Source organism: Pseudoliparis swirei, chromosome 23 (genome assembly GCF_029220125.1).
Source record: "Pseudoliparis swirei isolate HS2019 ecotype Mariana Trench chromosome 23, NWPU_hadal_v1, whole genome shotgun sequence".
NCBI lineage: Eukaryota > Metazoa > Chordata > Actinopteri > Perciformes > Liparidae > Pseudoliparis > Pseudoliparis swirei.
Window position 1 is genome coordinate 3,079,255 of NC_079410.1, and position 13,998 is coordinate 3,093,252.

The following is a 13,998-nucleotide window of genomic DNA, read 5'->3' on the forward strand; positions in this document are numbered from 1 at the left end:
CATGCCGGATTCCCCTCTCCATTATCCAAGTCAGTGTCGTTGCTGTTAGCTAACAGTTCAGTGATGATTCCAGCCTTTGTGAGCTCGCCTTTTTAAGGACCACAGTTGAGACTGATACCTTAGCCCAGGCATCCACGATCCATTGGCATATAGTGGCGTAAGTCGCCCGGCGCTGTCTCCCTGTCTTGGTGAATGTGTGTTCGCCTTCTGTCATCCACTGCTCCCACGCAGCTCGCAGTTTAACTTTGAACGCCCTGTTGACACCAATATCTAGCGGCTGGAGTTCTTTGGTTAATCCACCTGGAATGATGGCAAGCTCCGAATTAGTTTGCTTCACTTGGTTTTTGACAGCATCGGTGAGATGGGCGCGCATGGAGTCGCAGATCAATAGGGACAGAGATTTGTGAAAAAAGCCATCCGGTCTCCTGACGTAAATTTCTCTCAGCCACTCAATCATCTTTTCCTCGTCCATCCAGCCCTTTAGGGTAGCTTTGATGATGAGGCCGGCTGGAAACGTTTCTTTTGGCAAAGTCTTTCTCTTGAAAATGACCATGGGTGGAAGTTTCTGGCCATCAGCCTGGCAACTGAGAACTACAGTGAAGGATGACTTCGTTCCTGTGGTGCGTATAGACACCGTTCTGGTCCCTGTTTTCTCCACAGTGCGGTTCACGGGGATATCAAAGGTGAGGGGAACCTCGTCCATGTTGGTGATGTGCTCTGGCTGGATCTTCTTTTCAGTGATCTTGTTTTTGCAGTATGCGCGGAAAATGACCAACTTTTCTTTGTAATCTTTTGGCGGTTGCTGCGAGACGGTAGTTTGTGTGCGGATAGAGAGATTACATCTTTTCATAAAACGAAAGCACCAAGAAGGACCGCCTCGAAAGTCATTGATATTCATGTCCCGTGCTAACGCTGTTGCCTTCAGTCGAATAGAGACTGTAGAGACGCTTCTACCTGCTGCTCTCTGTTCAATAACCCACTGTTCAATTTTGTCCTCTAACTGGCCATCTCGCTTTGTTCCCGCGGAAACTCTGTGTGGTCTTCTTTACTTGGCGCAGGTCATCTTCTTGCTTCCTCCACTTCCGTACCATTGATTCATTGATGTTGATTTCTCTCGCAGCTGCTCTCTTCCCATGTTCTACTGCGTGACTGATAGCCTTGAGTTTGAAGTCCGCGTCGTAAGCGTGTCTTTTGACAGGTGCCATTTTGGGATCCTTATACACACACTGTAATATTATGGTGAAGCACACTATGTATTACTCCGCGACGCCTCTGGCTGTAGCCGTAGTAATGCAGCAAAGCGCTTTAGTTTTTACCAAGTAAGTCGTAAAACATTTTGACTTAGCGCCGTGTGGCGTTGTACACACTAAAATCGCTTAGAGGTCAGTAAGCAAAACCAGAATTAATCCATATATACGGCGCTTCGGATTATAAGGCGCACTGTCGTTTTTTGAGAAAATTAAAGGCTTTTAAGTGCGCCCTATAGTGCAAAAAATACGGTACCATTGTAGGAGTTTGGAGACACGTAGCGAGCGAACAACGGGACACGGAAGTCTCAAACGCAGTTAGAATGGAGAGGATCCATCCATTCAGCCTTTATGGACATATTAATGTGTACGCCAAGAATAAACGTCTCTGGCAGCAATTTTGAGGGTATATAACTTCAGAAAGGCTGGAAGCTGGAGGGTATTTCCACATATTGACCCTGGGAAAACATTACAAACAACATGGAATCCTTCAAGAGGTCTTTTTTAATGTGCCAATAAGAGGATGTTTAGCTGGGGAACTTCTGCAGTTCCTTTTTGTTGCAGATAATGCAAGAAAAATAAAAGAAATGTCGCATTTTAACCACTTGTTTGAAATAATTATTTTATTTGGTAAAAGATATGCATGTTCATCAATACTCTATTTTTGCATAGTTATTTTTATTTATAGGTTATGCATATAGAAGGCACATGTATGTTAATTTATGTTTACTTTTTGTCTGTTTCTTATAGAAAAATAAAACCAACTTCTCACTCTGGAACTTCGCCGTGTTTCCACCAAGTTAATCAGGGTGGATTCGGTTAACGCGAGAAGATTATAAAGAATAATTTATACTCTGCGGATGTGTGTTTCATGCGATCCGTTTGCTGAGATGTAAGTATATACAAGTATGAACATTTTCTCTCATCCATGAGGCCATTTCCACAAGAATATTTAGCTAATTATGCCACGAAATGTTATTTGTTGAGAAAAACAATGGCGAATCATCATCGTAATGTTAAATTTAAGTGTCTAAATAATCCATGTTTCCGTGCTGACACACAGCATTACTCCGAATGTAACTCAAATGCATTCGCAACATTTCCATGTCTGTGAAAATGAGTTTTTAAAGGGCAGCCGAGGCCTGAAGTTAACGTCTCTTCGTGATAACTGGAGAGCGAATAAAGAGCTCGGTTATTTTCCCTCTGCATCTCCACTCTGTTCGCGGTGCTTTTCACACCCCTGTTTGACATTCAGACGGTCTGTTGGCATGAGAAAAAAAATAAGAAAAACAACAAAAATCATGAATTATTTATCTGCAAAAAGCCTCCGAATGCCTCCGTAGATTTCGAAAAGTAATTATTTCATGACGCGGTGGAGAAGAGCTCATATGTAATGAAGCTATTCGAGCTGAAATCTGGATGCATTTCTTAAAAAAGAAAAAGAAAAGGCCTGCACTTTGTTCAAGGCTCAGGACAGAATGCCTTTCAATCATCCAATCCAAACGGGAATGTTATCCTTTAACGGATAAACCTCCCGCTGAAACAAGGTCTCTCTCTCTCGCTCTTTTCGCCGTCTTTTCGTGATGAAAGGGAACACGACCAAGGCCCCGACCTCTATTGAACAAAGGTCATCCTTTCTTTTCTTCTCCCCTCTGGCAGCTGGCTTTGACAGCGACATGTTTTTTACGATAGAAAAGTGACTTCTCGACCACCTCGCGGTCGGCCGGGCCACCGTTACACGGCACAGATGCCACATGCGGGGGTGTTGGTGGTGGGGGGGGTTTCACATTTCACACCGTGTGTCGTTGTTTCTTCCGGTCGGCTCTCGCCATCTTTTTATTATTTTTTTCACCCCCTCAGCTGTAGGGTGGATTACAAATGATTAAAAAAAACGAAATAACACACACTGTGTTTGCATCCAATCTCTCCAGCACAATGCGCCTCCAGTAATGAGGTCATTATTATGCATATCACAGATATCAAGAGGAATGAGCTTAAAAGCTTACGCGTCTAATTGATTCAGGTGAGCAGGCAGCCATTAGGCTCTGGCTGTTGGTGTGACACCCCAACGACAAAGACTTCTAATTAAATATCCAAATACTGAGACTCTCTCTATAAATAAATGAACGTCACGCCGAGATTCAGCCGGGAAAGAAGAAACAATTAAAAGTGGAAGTTTCTCCACGAGCTTTTGGAACATGGTCGAGATGCTTTTGGATCTTTGGGGATTTCTGAGCCGCAGAGCCGACGACCGGAGACTCGAAGTCCAGTCGGACTCGAGTCAACACGGAGTACTTCAGGGACTCGCAGGTTAACATGTGACGCATTTTAGTTTTTAATGGACGATGTTTGCAAAGCTTCACAAGCAAAATGTTCAAATGTTGAGTTGTTTGAAAGGACTTGGACATGACTTGCTAAAGGACTTGAAACTTGATTCAGACTTCGCTGGACAAGACTTGAGACTTCATTGGACGTCTGCAGGGACTTGATTTTGGCTTTGTTGGACTTCAGACTTTGGACATGACCTTGGACCTGGTTGGAAATTACTTGTGACTTCCCTCAAACGACTCAATTTAAACCTAATGAACAGGACTTGTTCCAAAGACTTGAGACTTGACTGGAAATGACTTGTTCCCAAAAATGTGGGACTTGATTTTGACTTTTTTGAAAGGACTTGAAACTTGACTAGAAATTACTTCTTTCCAAGGACTTGAGACTTGATTTGAACTGTGTTGAACATGATATGCTTCTTTCTTCAATGACTTGAGACTTGAAATTACTTTTTTTCAAGGACTTCAGACTTGATTTGGATTTTGTTGAACATGATTTGCATCCGTGGCAGCTGTGGAGGTGTGTGAGGGTGTCTGATTGGCCTTGGCTGCTGGCTGATTGGTGTTTGGTAATCAGCCAGCAGCTGACGCCAATCGGTGTGCGTGTACCTGTCCCTATAAAGCAGGGGTTCCCAAACTTTTTAGACCACGCACCCCCTTCTACATCCCGACCGGGTTCACGCACCCCCAATCCCCCACACCTTAAAAAACCGCAACAGAATGCAAGAGTTGTTGGTGGGGTGCTAGTGAGTGTGCTCACCTGTGCGCGCACGGGCGCGGCGCCGAGCCAAGAAGAGTTGTTGACGGGGGGCGTTATGGCTGGGCTTAGTGAAAGCGTGAAATTTGTAGACATAGAAACACTCTCAGACAGCAGCTTGCTGTTACGCTGCTGCCTGCTGCCAGTTTGGGTGAATGACGTCTGGAGGTGTTAACCACTTGTGTGCCAAATCTTATTTTTTAATTTTTAAATTAACATTCAAAAAACATCCGGGCTTTAACCCGGATGTTTTTTTCCACTAGGGTTTGAGAGCCCTGAGAATGTTTAATATTAATTATTACACCATTAGACCACCATTACATTTTTCCTCTCGCGCACCCCCTAGAGGCAGCTCGCGCACCCCCAGGGGTGCGCGCACCACACTTTGGGAATCCCTGCTATAAAGGATCAGTAGGGACCGGGGAGAGGAGTTGAGAGTGAGCAGAGGCGAAGCGCAGTCTGCAGTGTGCGTTAAAGAGCAAATAAAGATGCTGCCACATATCCCTTGTGTGGCTAATCTTTGGTGCTTTGGGGGGGGAACCCACAGGTGACGGCATCAAACCCCTTACAGCATCTTTCTTCAATGACTTGAGACTTGAAATTAATTTTTTCCAAGGACTTGTGACTCGATTTGGACTTTGTTTGAAAGGACTTCTGACTTTTGGACATGATTTACGTCTTTCTTCAAGGACTTGAGACTTTACTTTGTGACTCGGTCGCACGTGATGCTGATTCTGGACCTTTTTAAAAGCGTCACCGCTCAGCCGGTTTCCAGCTTTGTAAAAGTGAAGGAACTCTTCCGCCAACAGGCCGCTCGTCTCCACCTGAGTCCTGGAAGCCTTCGCCGCCCCGCGCGATGTGACCTGGATCAGAGCTGGAGGACGCTTCATCTAATGTGGGGCAGCGCAGATTGCGTCTTGTCCGCGGGGTCCGAGGAGGGCAGCAGCCGGGGAAACCTCAGGGACCCGATCTGCTCACAGCAGATAGAGGACGGCTGACTCACCGTTCTCTGACAGCCTCCGGTCTGCTTCGTGCTCGGCTCTCGGGTCGAGAGGGACAATCAGAGGAAGGTAATTGATTCGTTTACTCCCCACGGATTACGTTTCATCAGAAAGACTCTTCGTGGGTGACGACGGTTCGGAGCTCGGAGGCCGATGTTTGTCACTTTTTTCGTTGTTTTACTTTGACCTTGTTTTGGCATTAACTGGGAGCAAGTTAAAATCACGCTTCAACAGTAACTAAGGACTTTAAAAGCATCTTAAACGTGTTGGATAAAAGTGATCTTTTTGTATTTGCTATTTCTCGTGCCAAACTCAGTTTAACGAGATTCGTTCCCTCCACCTGTGTTCGTCCTCGAGGCCAGCGATTCAAGACGAAGGGCGGGAGAAAAAAATGAAATATAAATTAGGTGGAATTAGAAGCGTACAAATAACAGTACCTTCACATAATGAGCAAGAAAGAAGAAAGTGTTAAAGCAAGCGTGCGCTCCAGGAGAATGACCTCCACGATTTGTCTTTGAATGTCCGATTTACTTTTTTTAAAGACTACGTTAGAATATAACCCAAATAATCCACGATGACTCAGCATTAATCTGAGTTTGCCCGGCCAGCCAGGAGGCGGTTCAGTGCGCTCCAGACTCGGATGAAGGCGAACGGGGCCGCACTCGGTCCCGTTAGTCCGTCCTTGAAGCCGAGCGTGTTGTTAAAGGAAGTGACAGAAGTTTGATTGTGTGCATGATGACAAAGGAGAACATGAGAGAGAGAGAGAGAAAGAGAGGGAGAGAGAGAGGAGCGAATACCCTCCCATGCTTCCACACCTCGACACACTTGGCCAGTCGCAGTTTGGTGTGATTTGATGGATTCTGTGTCTCTGGACTCAGACGTGTGAGCAAGTCGACATGAGTTACCGGCTTCAAAGGATGAATAAAAAAACATGTGCTTTTATTTTGGAGTTTGTAAAAAGATCAATGAGGGATTATCTAGATTTTTTTTTGTGTGGGGTAAAACAGGAAGTGATGGCATCATCCTACTTTACAGCATCACTGTCATTTAATTCATCAGTAAATTACCGTTAATTGTGTTGCATTTGAACCTGCCAGTAATACACTGTTTACTGTGTGGCTTTACTCATTTACATTTACGTTTTCTAACTGTAATTTATTAAGTCGTGTCGCTTGTTGTCGCTACTCAACTTTTCCATAAGTGTGCCGCACGCACGACTTTCACCCAGGAGACCGTGTTCCTGTCCCATGTGGAACCAAAAGTCAACAGTTTTTCTTATGTTGACTACTCAACCTAACTTACTTCACATAACATCCTTATTTTAATGCAAAAAAACATGATTTCTTTTCTCATTATGACATCATAAATGTCCTTTTAAGAGTGGCGTGCTGTTCAAACCCCTCCCCCGTGAGATGGCGTTGGTCTTACCGCTCTAATTGTTTCTTGCCGTCAACGAGTTGCGACGCCATCGTTCAAGGTAGAAATGACAGCCTGAATTACCGGCTCCTAAAATAATGAGATAATAATAACGAGAATGGGCACTCGGTAGAGCGCATACCTTCGCATATCACAAGATTGGGCATTGAATTATGAACATTTTGGCATTAGTTGCATGCCAATTGGATAACAATTGACCGTGCTATGTTAAAAAGAATATTTTGACCTTTTCATGACCTTGACCTTTGACCCGATTGATCCCAAAATCTAATCAAATGGTCCCCGGATAATAATCAATCATCCCATCAAATTGCATGCGATTCGGTTTAATACTTTTTGTGTTATGCGAGTAACACGCATACAAATGAATAAATAAATACACGGCGATCAAAACATAACCTTCCGCATTTTCAATGCGAAGGTAATAATACATTACATTTCTATAGCGCTTTTCAAAATACTCAAAGATGCTTGACAATCCTTTTAAAACCCACATTGGATCTTGGCGGACGGACTCGAACTCTTAATCCCCAAACCTGTCCGGGAAACGCCGAATCATTATCACCGGAACGATTACCAGCCCCGACAAGTCGGACCTGTGAGCGCTCTCCTCCCGAAGCGATGTCCTCTGAGGAGCGCCGGCGGCTCGCCGTGGACATCTTGTCGAGGGGAAACCGGCCGGCGCCTCGCGGGGGTTTCGGCTAACGTCAGAGCGGACACACGCTCGCCTCCTCGGGCCGGACGGCGCCCCTCGGATCACTAGTTCAATTAATTTCACAGTTGGCCGACAGCCGCGGCCAATTCTTTTGCCGCGGTCCTGTTGGCTGGAACTGGAGCGAAATGGGAAGAATATTCACCGGAGAGCCGAGACGCTCTTTTTCCCACTTTTTTCCACTCCGGTCTCCCCGAGCCACATCCGATCCGATTGGGCGTATTAAATCTCGCATGGCGACGATAAAGGGCTCCGTGGAGACGTCTGTTTCTCCATCTCGCTCCAACAGAAGATTTGACGATTCAATCGGAATTCACGAAAGCGTCCGGCGCCGATGGACGCGGCGGGCGGACGCCGTCCTGAATGCTAATAGGTCGAGTCCGGCCGAGTGAAATCGATACTCGTCTCTCCGGGTCTTCGGCTCCGAGCTGTTCAAACACATCGGAGCGGCAGCGCTCCGGAACGCCTCGGGAACGACTCGGCTCTCTGGCCTCGGCTCGCCGTTTCAGACGCGTTCGCTCTATTTTCCTGAGAGAAGACGGCGGACGCCACAGGGGGCGCCGTCGCCCTCTGATTAGCCAATCAGCCGCCGGGCTGAGGCGCCGACTCACGACAACTCTTTTCTTTTCAGTTTTCTTCACAGAAGTCGACCATAAACAGAGAGGTATTGAACCTCTGATGGAGGTTGTTTCTCACTCGCTTTCTACTTCCTTTAAAAAAACATCCAATTGAATGGAGGATATTCACATAAAACACAACAATATGATGACAAAATAACCTCACAAAAAGATGAAAGAAAAATAATGAAAAATAAATCCCTGCAGTAGGAGATCAAATACGTAGGTTGACAGTATATGGATGCATTTACAGAGACTTCTTTTAAATCACTACTTAAAACATATTTTTATAGAACATCTTTAAGTGATCTCGTCCTTTTATGCAGAACTTTGGTTCCCCAAATTTAGTTTGTCTGTTTAAAATGTTTATTTTAATATAATGATATATTTTTTAAATGTTACATTTGTTTCTGACTATTCTATTTGTTTTTCCTTGACTCTCTGGAGAGCACTTTGCAAACTTTGTTTTTAAAGGTGCTATATAAATAAAGTTATTATTATTTAGAAAATATAGTGATTAATATTTTTTTTATATTGTCTCTTTTCTGATTCCATGTTTAGCTTTTATTATTTCTCCGGGCTGCTTTGTGTGACGTCGCTCTCATTCCCCGAAAAATAGGTCCAACTATTCGTCTCCCATGACGATGAAAAGAGAACGCTGCCGCGAGTTTATTTTATGAAAGGGGATATTTTTGCCAATTTTTATTTTTTTTGCAGAATATAAGTTTTGTTTTTCAGGCGTTTTTTTGCTCGCCTACGACTTCAAGTGTGACTTCCTCTCTGTGACTTCCTCTCTGATCTGGACCTTCGTTTGTTGCTGAGCGGAGAGAAACAAACCGACACGCCTCCATTCAGTCTCTGAGCGAGGATCGCTCCACAGCGCTGAGGACTCTTCACATCCGAGCTTCTTCCTCTTCTTCCTCTCTCCTATCCTACCTCTCCTCTTCTTTCTCTCCTCCCTACTGTTAATATTAATCTGATTTATTGAAGGGACCGTAATGTCTAGGTTCCGGCAAAACATCAGAAGAGACGGCACTTTGCCTGTGAGGAGACAGAGATATTGTGTCTGCAGCTCAAGGGCAGCTACACGCCTGACAGTATTCAACATTCACACTTGTTATCAGTATTTACACATACCAAGAGGCACGGCCAACAGACAGCCCCCACCCGGGGGTACGAGGGAATTCTCATGTGAAGACAAGAGTCAAGGAGATCTCAGGGGGGTGGGATATGCACCTGTGACGGGATCTGGGTATAAAAGACTGAATCTTAATGTGAGGAGGGGGAAGTGTGGTTTTTGGGCCTCGACTTGCATGTTGAGGAGAGCTCCCGTGTGATTGCAATCGCTGGTGAGCGTTTGTACTTTGCTTTTGATCAGAGAATAAACGTCTCCCTGAAGGAGAGAACTACAGCAGACTGTGGATCCTATTATTGTAGAAGCTCTTCCAGGCGGCCAATTCTGAATTACGTTACACTACCTCTCTCCTCTTCTTCCTCTCTCCTATCCTACCTCTCCTCTTCTTCCTCTCTCCTCTCCTACCTCTCCTCTTCTTCCTCTCCTCTTCTACCTCTCCTCTTCTTCCTCTCTCCTCTCCTACCTCTCTCCTCTTCTACCTCTCCTTTCACCTTTCTCCTCTTCTACCTCTCCACCTTTCTCCTCTTCTACCTCTCCTCTCCTACCTCTCTCCTCTTCTACTCTTCCATCCTCTCCTACCTCTCTTCTCCTCTTCTCCTCTCCCGAGGCCTCGCTCGGATAACGATGATCATTCCTCGTGTGCATGGTAACCTCTCTCTTCTGAGAGTCTCATCCCTCCTTCTGTTTTCCAAATGAGGAGCTCGTCCTTCACGGCCATCGACACTCGGCCTCTCCTCTCCTCTCCTCCTCTCCATCCCGAGGCCGTTTTCTTTTTTTTCTTCTTCTTGCGTCCTTGGGTGTCAGCTTCTTTTTCGGGAATTATTCTCCAGCTTGAATGCCCTCCCCCCCCCCCCACACACACACACACTGTAAAGGGAGAATACTTTGCCTGTGATGAAACAACACTGCCTCCGGCATACCAATACCCTCCGCCCTCTTTTTATTTTAAGTGCCTCTGGTTCGAGGCGACTGTGCCTCCCCCCCCCTCCTCCTCCTCATAGATATCGACATGTTGCGGCGCTGAAAACGCTAATCTGCTCCCTAACAGGATTCCACGAGTCATGTCGTGCTTTCTTCTCGCCCCCCACCCCACGCCGCAACTCCTGTTACCCTGCGTGGGGTGGGGGGGGGGGGGGCTCGTGTTCACAGGTTCGAGGCCTTGAGGTGAGCAGGTGGACTCATATCTGTCGCGGGCGGAGCGGAACTATGATGTCGGCAACCGGGAGCTGTTGGCGGTCAAGCTGGCCTTGGAAGAATGGAGGCACTGGCTTGAGGGAGCAGAACACCCGTTTATCGTCTGGACCGACCATAAGAACCTGGAATATATACGTAAAGCCAAGAGACTGAATTCTCGCCAGGCAAGGTGGGGGCTCTTTTTTAACCGCTTCTCTTTCGCCCTCTCGTACAGGCCGGGCTCCCAGAATGTCAAGCCCGATGCCTTGTCACGTCTCTACGACCCCGAGCCTGTTGCCAAGGAACCAGAGCCAATCCTTCCACAAACCTGTGTGGTTGGAGCGGTGACTTGGCAAATAGAAACACAGGTCAAGCAGGCAAACGGTGAGAGTCCGCCACCTAGTGGGTGCCCTGAGAATCGGTTGTTTGTCCCGGCTGAGCTGCGCCCACAGGTGATCCACTGGGCTCACACCTCGCTACTTTCCTGTCATCCGGGGGTTCGGCGGACCATGTTTGCCATCTCTCGGAGGTTCTGGTGGCGGTCCATGGAACGGGAGGTCCAGGAGTACGTCGGGGCTTGTTCGGTCTGTGCCAGGAATAAGACGTCCTCTGGGCCGCGTATGGGACTACTACAACCGCTCCCCATCCCCTCCAGACCATGGGCTAACATCTCCATGGACTTTGTCACGGGCCTCCCGGTCTCCGAAGGTAACACCACGGTTCTTACAGTGGTGGACAGGTTTTCCAAAATGACGAGATTTATAGCCTTGCCCAGACTGCCGTCAGCCAAAGAGACAGCTGAGATTATGATTAACAATGTCTTCAGAGTCCACGGTTTCCCTAGGGACATCGTTTCCGACCGGGGGCCCCAGTTCGTGTCACGCTTCTGGAAGGAGTTTTGTCGGCTTATCGGAGCCACGGCGAGTCTCACGTCAGGCTATCACCCGGAGGCCAACGGCCAGGCCGAACGCCTCAACCAGCAGCTGGAGACCGGTCTCCGCTGTCTGGTGTCCCAGAACCCCTCAACCTGGAGCCGGCACCTGGTCTGGGTCGAGTATGCCCATTATTCCCTGCCCACCTCGGCCACAGGGTTCTCACCCTTCAAATGTGTGTATGGTTACGAGCCTCCTGTCTTCGCGGACCAGGAACCGGAAGTATCGGTGCCCTCCGCCCACGCCATGGTCCGCCGTTGCTGACGTATCTGGGCGGCCGCCCGGCAGCTCCTCATCCGCCAAGGAGACCGAGTCAAAAGGGCCGCCGACCGGAGAAGACGACCCGCCCCTGCGTACCAGCCGGGCCAGAAAGTGTGGCTCTCAGCCAATAACCTCTCCCTCAAAGGCCTCTCGAAGAAACTGGCACCGCGCTTCGTGGGGCCATTCCCCATCACCAAGATTATCGGGCCTGCAGCGGTTCGCCTTCGTCTGCCCCGGGCTCTCCGGGTCCACCCGACATTCCATGTCAGTCAGGTCAAGCCAGTCAGGGAGAGCTCCATGGTCCCGCCCCTCCCGCCCCCTCCTCCTCCTGAAGTGGTAGACGGGGGTCCTGTCTACAATGTCAAGAAGTTATTAGCTGTGCGCAACCGTGGTTGGGGCAAGCAGTACCTGGTGGACTGGCAGGGGTACGGCCCGGAGGAGCGTCAATGGGTCCCATCCCGGTTTATACTGGATCGGTCCCTCATAGAAGACTTTGTGAAGGACCATCCTGAACTGCCTGGGCCGTCAGGAGTCGGCCCTTAGGGGGGGGGTACTGTCACACCGTGGTGAAGCTTGTCTTCTCTTGGGTTTTTGTCTCGTAACTTCCTGTTTTATTTTGAAGTCTAACTCTCCTCTCGTTTCAGGTCACTTGCCCTTCCTCATGTGTCACCGGTCTGATTGTCTCCCCTGATCCCTGATTGTTTCCACCTGTTCCCCATTACCCTCATGTGCTTATAGTCTGCGTCTTCCCTCTGTCCTGTGCCAAAGTGTTTCGTCTCATGGTCGTTAAACCAAAGCCACGTTCATAGCCGCCAAGCCTTTTTGTAAACCAAACCTCGAAAGAGTGATTTTTGTTGTAGTTTTCATAGTCCAGCTTTTTATTTCTTAGTACCTTGTTTAGCCTCCACCTCTTAGGAGAGTTGTTGTTTGGAATTATTAAACTGCTCACTGACACCTCCGCATTTGAGTCCTGATTGGAATCTCGGCCTGACAATATCACAGGAAATGCGTTCGGGAAGGATTTGGTGAACAGGCGAGGAAGCTGAACACGTTCATGTTGCGGAACATTGAGACATATTTACAGTTAGGAGGCGACATTACTAAAGGTCTCTTGGAGACTGGGGGCATGGATTCATATATACATATCTATATATAATGATCATATTTATAGATATGATCATTATAATTGCTGCCAGGCTCTAACAACAAGCCTCAGATGAATGAGTGCATTCTGGGAAGTGTAGTCTCCCGTGTGGAGGAGCTGAAGGGTTATATGCGTCTCCTCTACAGCTACACGTCATTAGTTCTAGACGTTTGTGCTTTTTGTTGCTCGTCCGCCGTGACGACCTCTAAAAAACAGGCACAAACCGTAGTTCCTCAAACGGCCACTAGAGCCCCATTTTAAACGACATGTCCAACTTTCCAGCAGAAATACACAGGATGGTCTCTTGAGCTAATTTCCACGTAGCTTCTCCCACTATTACGAACCAATCGGCGACAGTTCTCCCAGCTGCCAACACCACAATGCTTGTGCAACATAAACACAATAAATTAACGCTTAAAAAGTCTAAAAGGCGGCGATGCCGCTCTGCCGTCCGGGCCGACCGGCGATCTCCAAAGAGGCGTCGCGCATTCCTCCGAGTAATCGTCCACTTCGGTCCAGATTCAAGTCATGTTTTCCAATTTTACGGGAATATTGTAATATATTCTGAGAAAAGAAAACGCAAATACACACGGACACTTTCTATGCGTGTGTATGTGGCGCAGCCTCGTGATATGAAAACGAGATATTTATTTCCAATTTGAGATAGACTGTTTGGCGAGGGTCGAGTGACACCTTGAGATGTGCGATAGCGCCCGGCTGACGTTCCATCCGGTCAGCGCTTCAGATGTACGAACACGCACTCCATAATGCATGAGGACCAGAAGAGGTGTCGAGAGGATATCTGTGTGTGTGTTTGTGTGTCAGGGCCATGTGGTACGAAGGCCTGTAGGATTGTGTGAGTTTCACCTAATCAGGTACGTTAGCCGCCCATTTAACGGACCGGCGAGATACCGAGAGGAATCAAATCCTATTGTGCATTCGAACGCCGGGCCGACTTAGAATGACCTGATAAAGACCAATCAGAGCCTCGGCTGCCTGGAAACCGCCCGGCGACAGCGGAAAATACGTTTGATTGAAATGACAACATTTGAGTTTTTCTGGCTCGACTAGTTTGACTGAAACATTCAATGTAGAAAAAGGACATTGGACTAAGACTAAATTAAAAAAAGATAACAAAAATAAGAGACTTGATTTAAGATTTTATCAACAGAAACTTCACACGTGGAACAAAAATAACTTCAAATTTGACTATTTTCTTCTGCAGAGTTTATAAAACTGAGCATTATTCTAA

General features: G+C 47.2%; 1 protein-coding gene across 6 annotated transcripts in view; it reads right to left on the reverse strand.

Moving 5' to 3' along the window:
* LOC130188379 (protein shisa-6) overlaps window positions 1-13,998 on the reverse strand; it is a 68,307-nt gene that overhangs the window by 36,512 nt on the left and 17,797 nt on the right. The window contains exons 3-4 of one of the 6 annotated variants that reach the window (XM_056406719.1): window positions 7,551-7,589; window positions 7,448-7,473 (exon numbers count right to left, since the gene is read on the reverse strand). The exons of the other annotated variants lie outside the window; for them this stretch is intronic. Of the exons in view, the coding sequence (XP_056262694.1) occupies window positions 7,448-7,473; window positions 7,551-7,589 (65 nt within the window). The remainder of the gene's footprint in view (window positions 1-7,447; window positions 7,474-7,550; window positions 7,590-13,998) is intronic. 6 annotated transcript variants of the gene reach the window in all.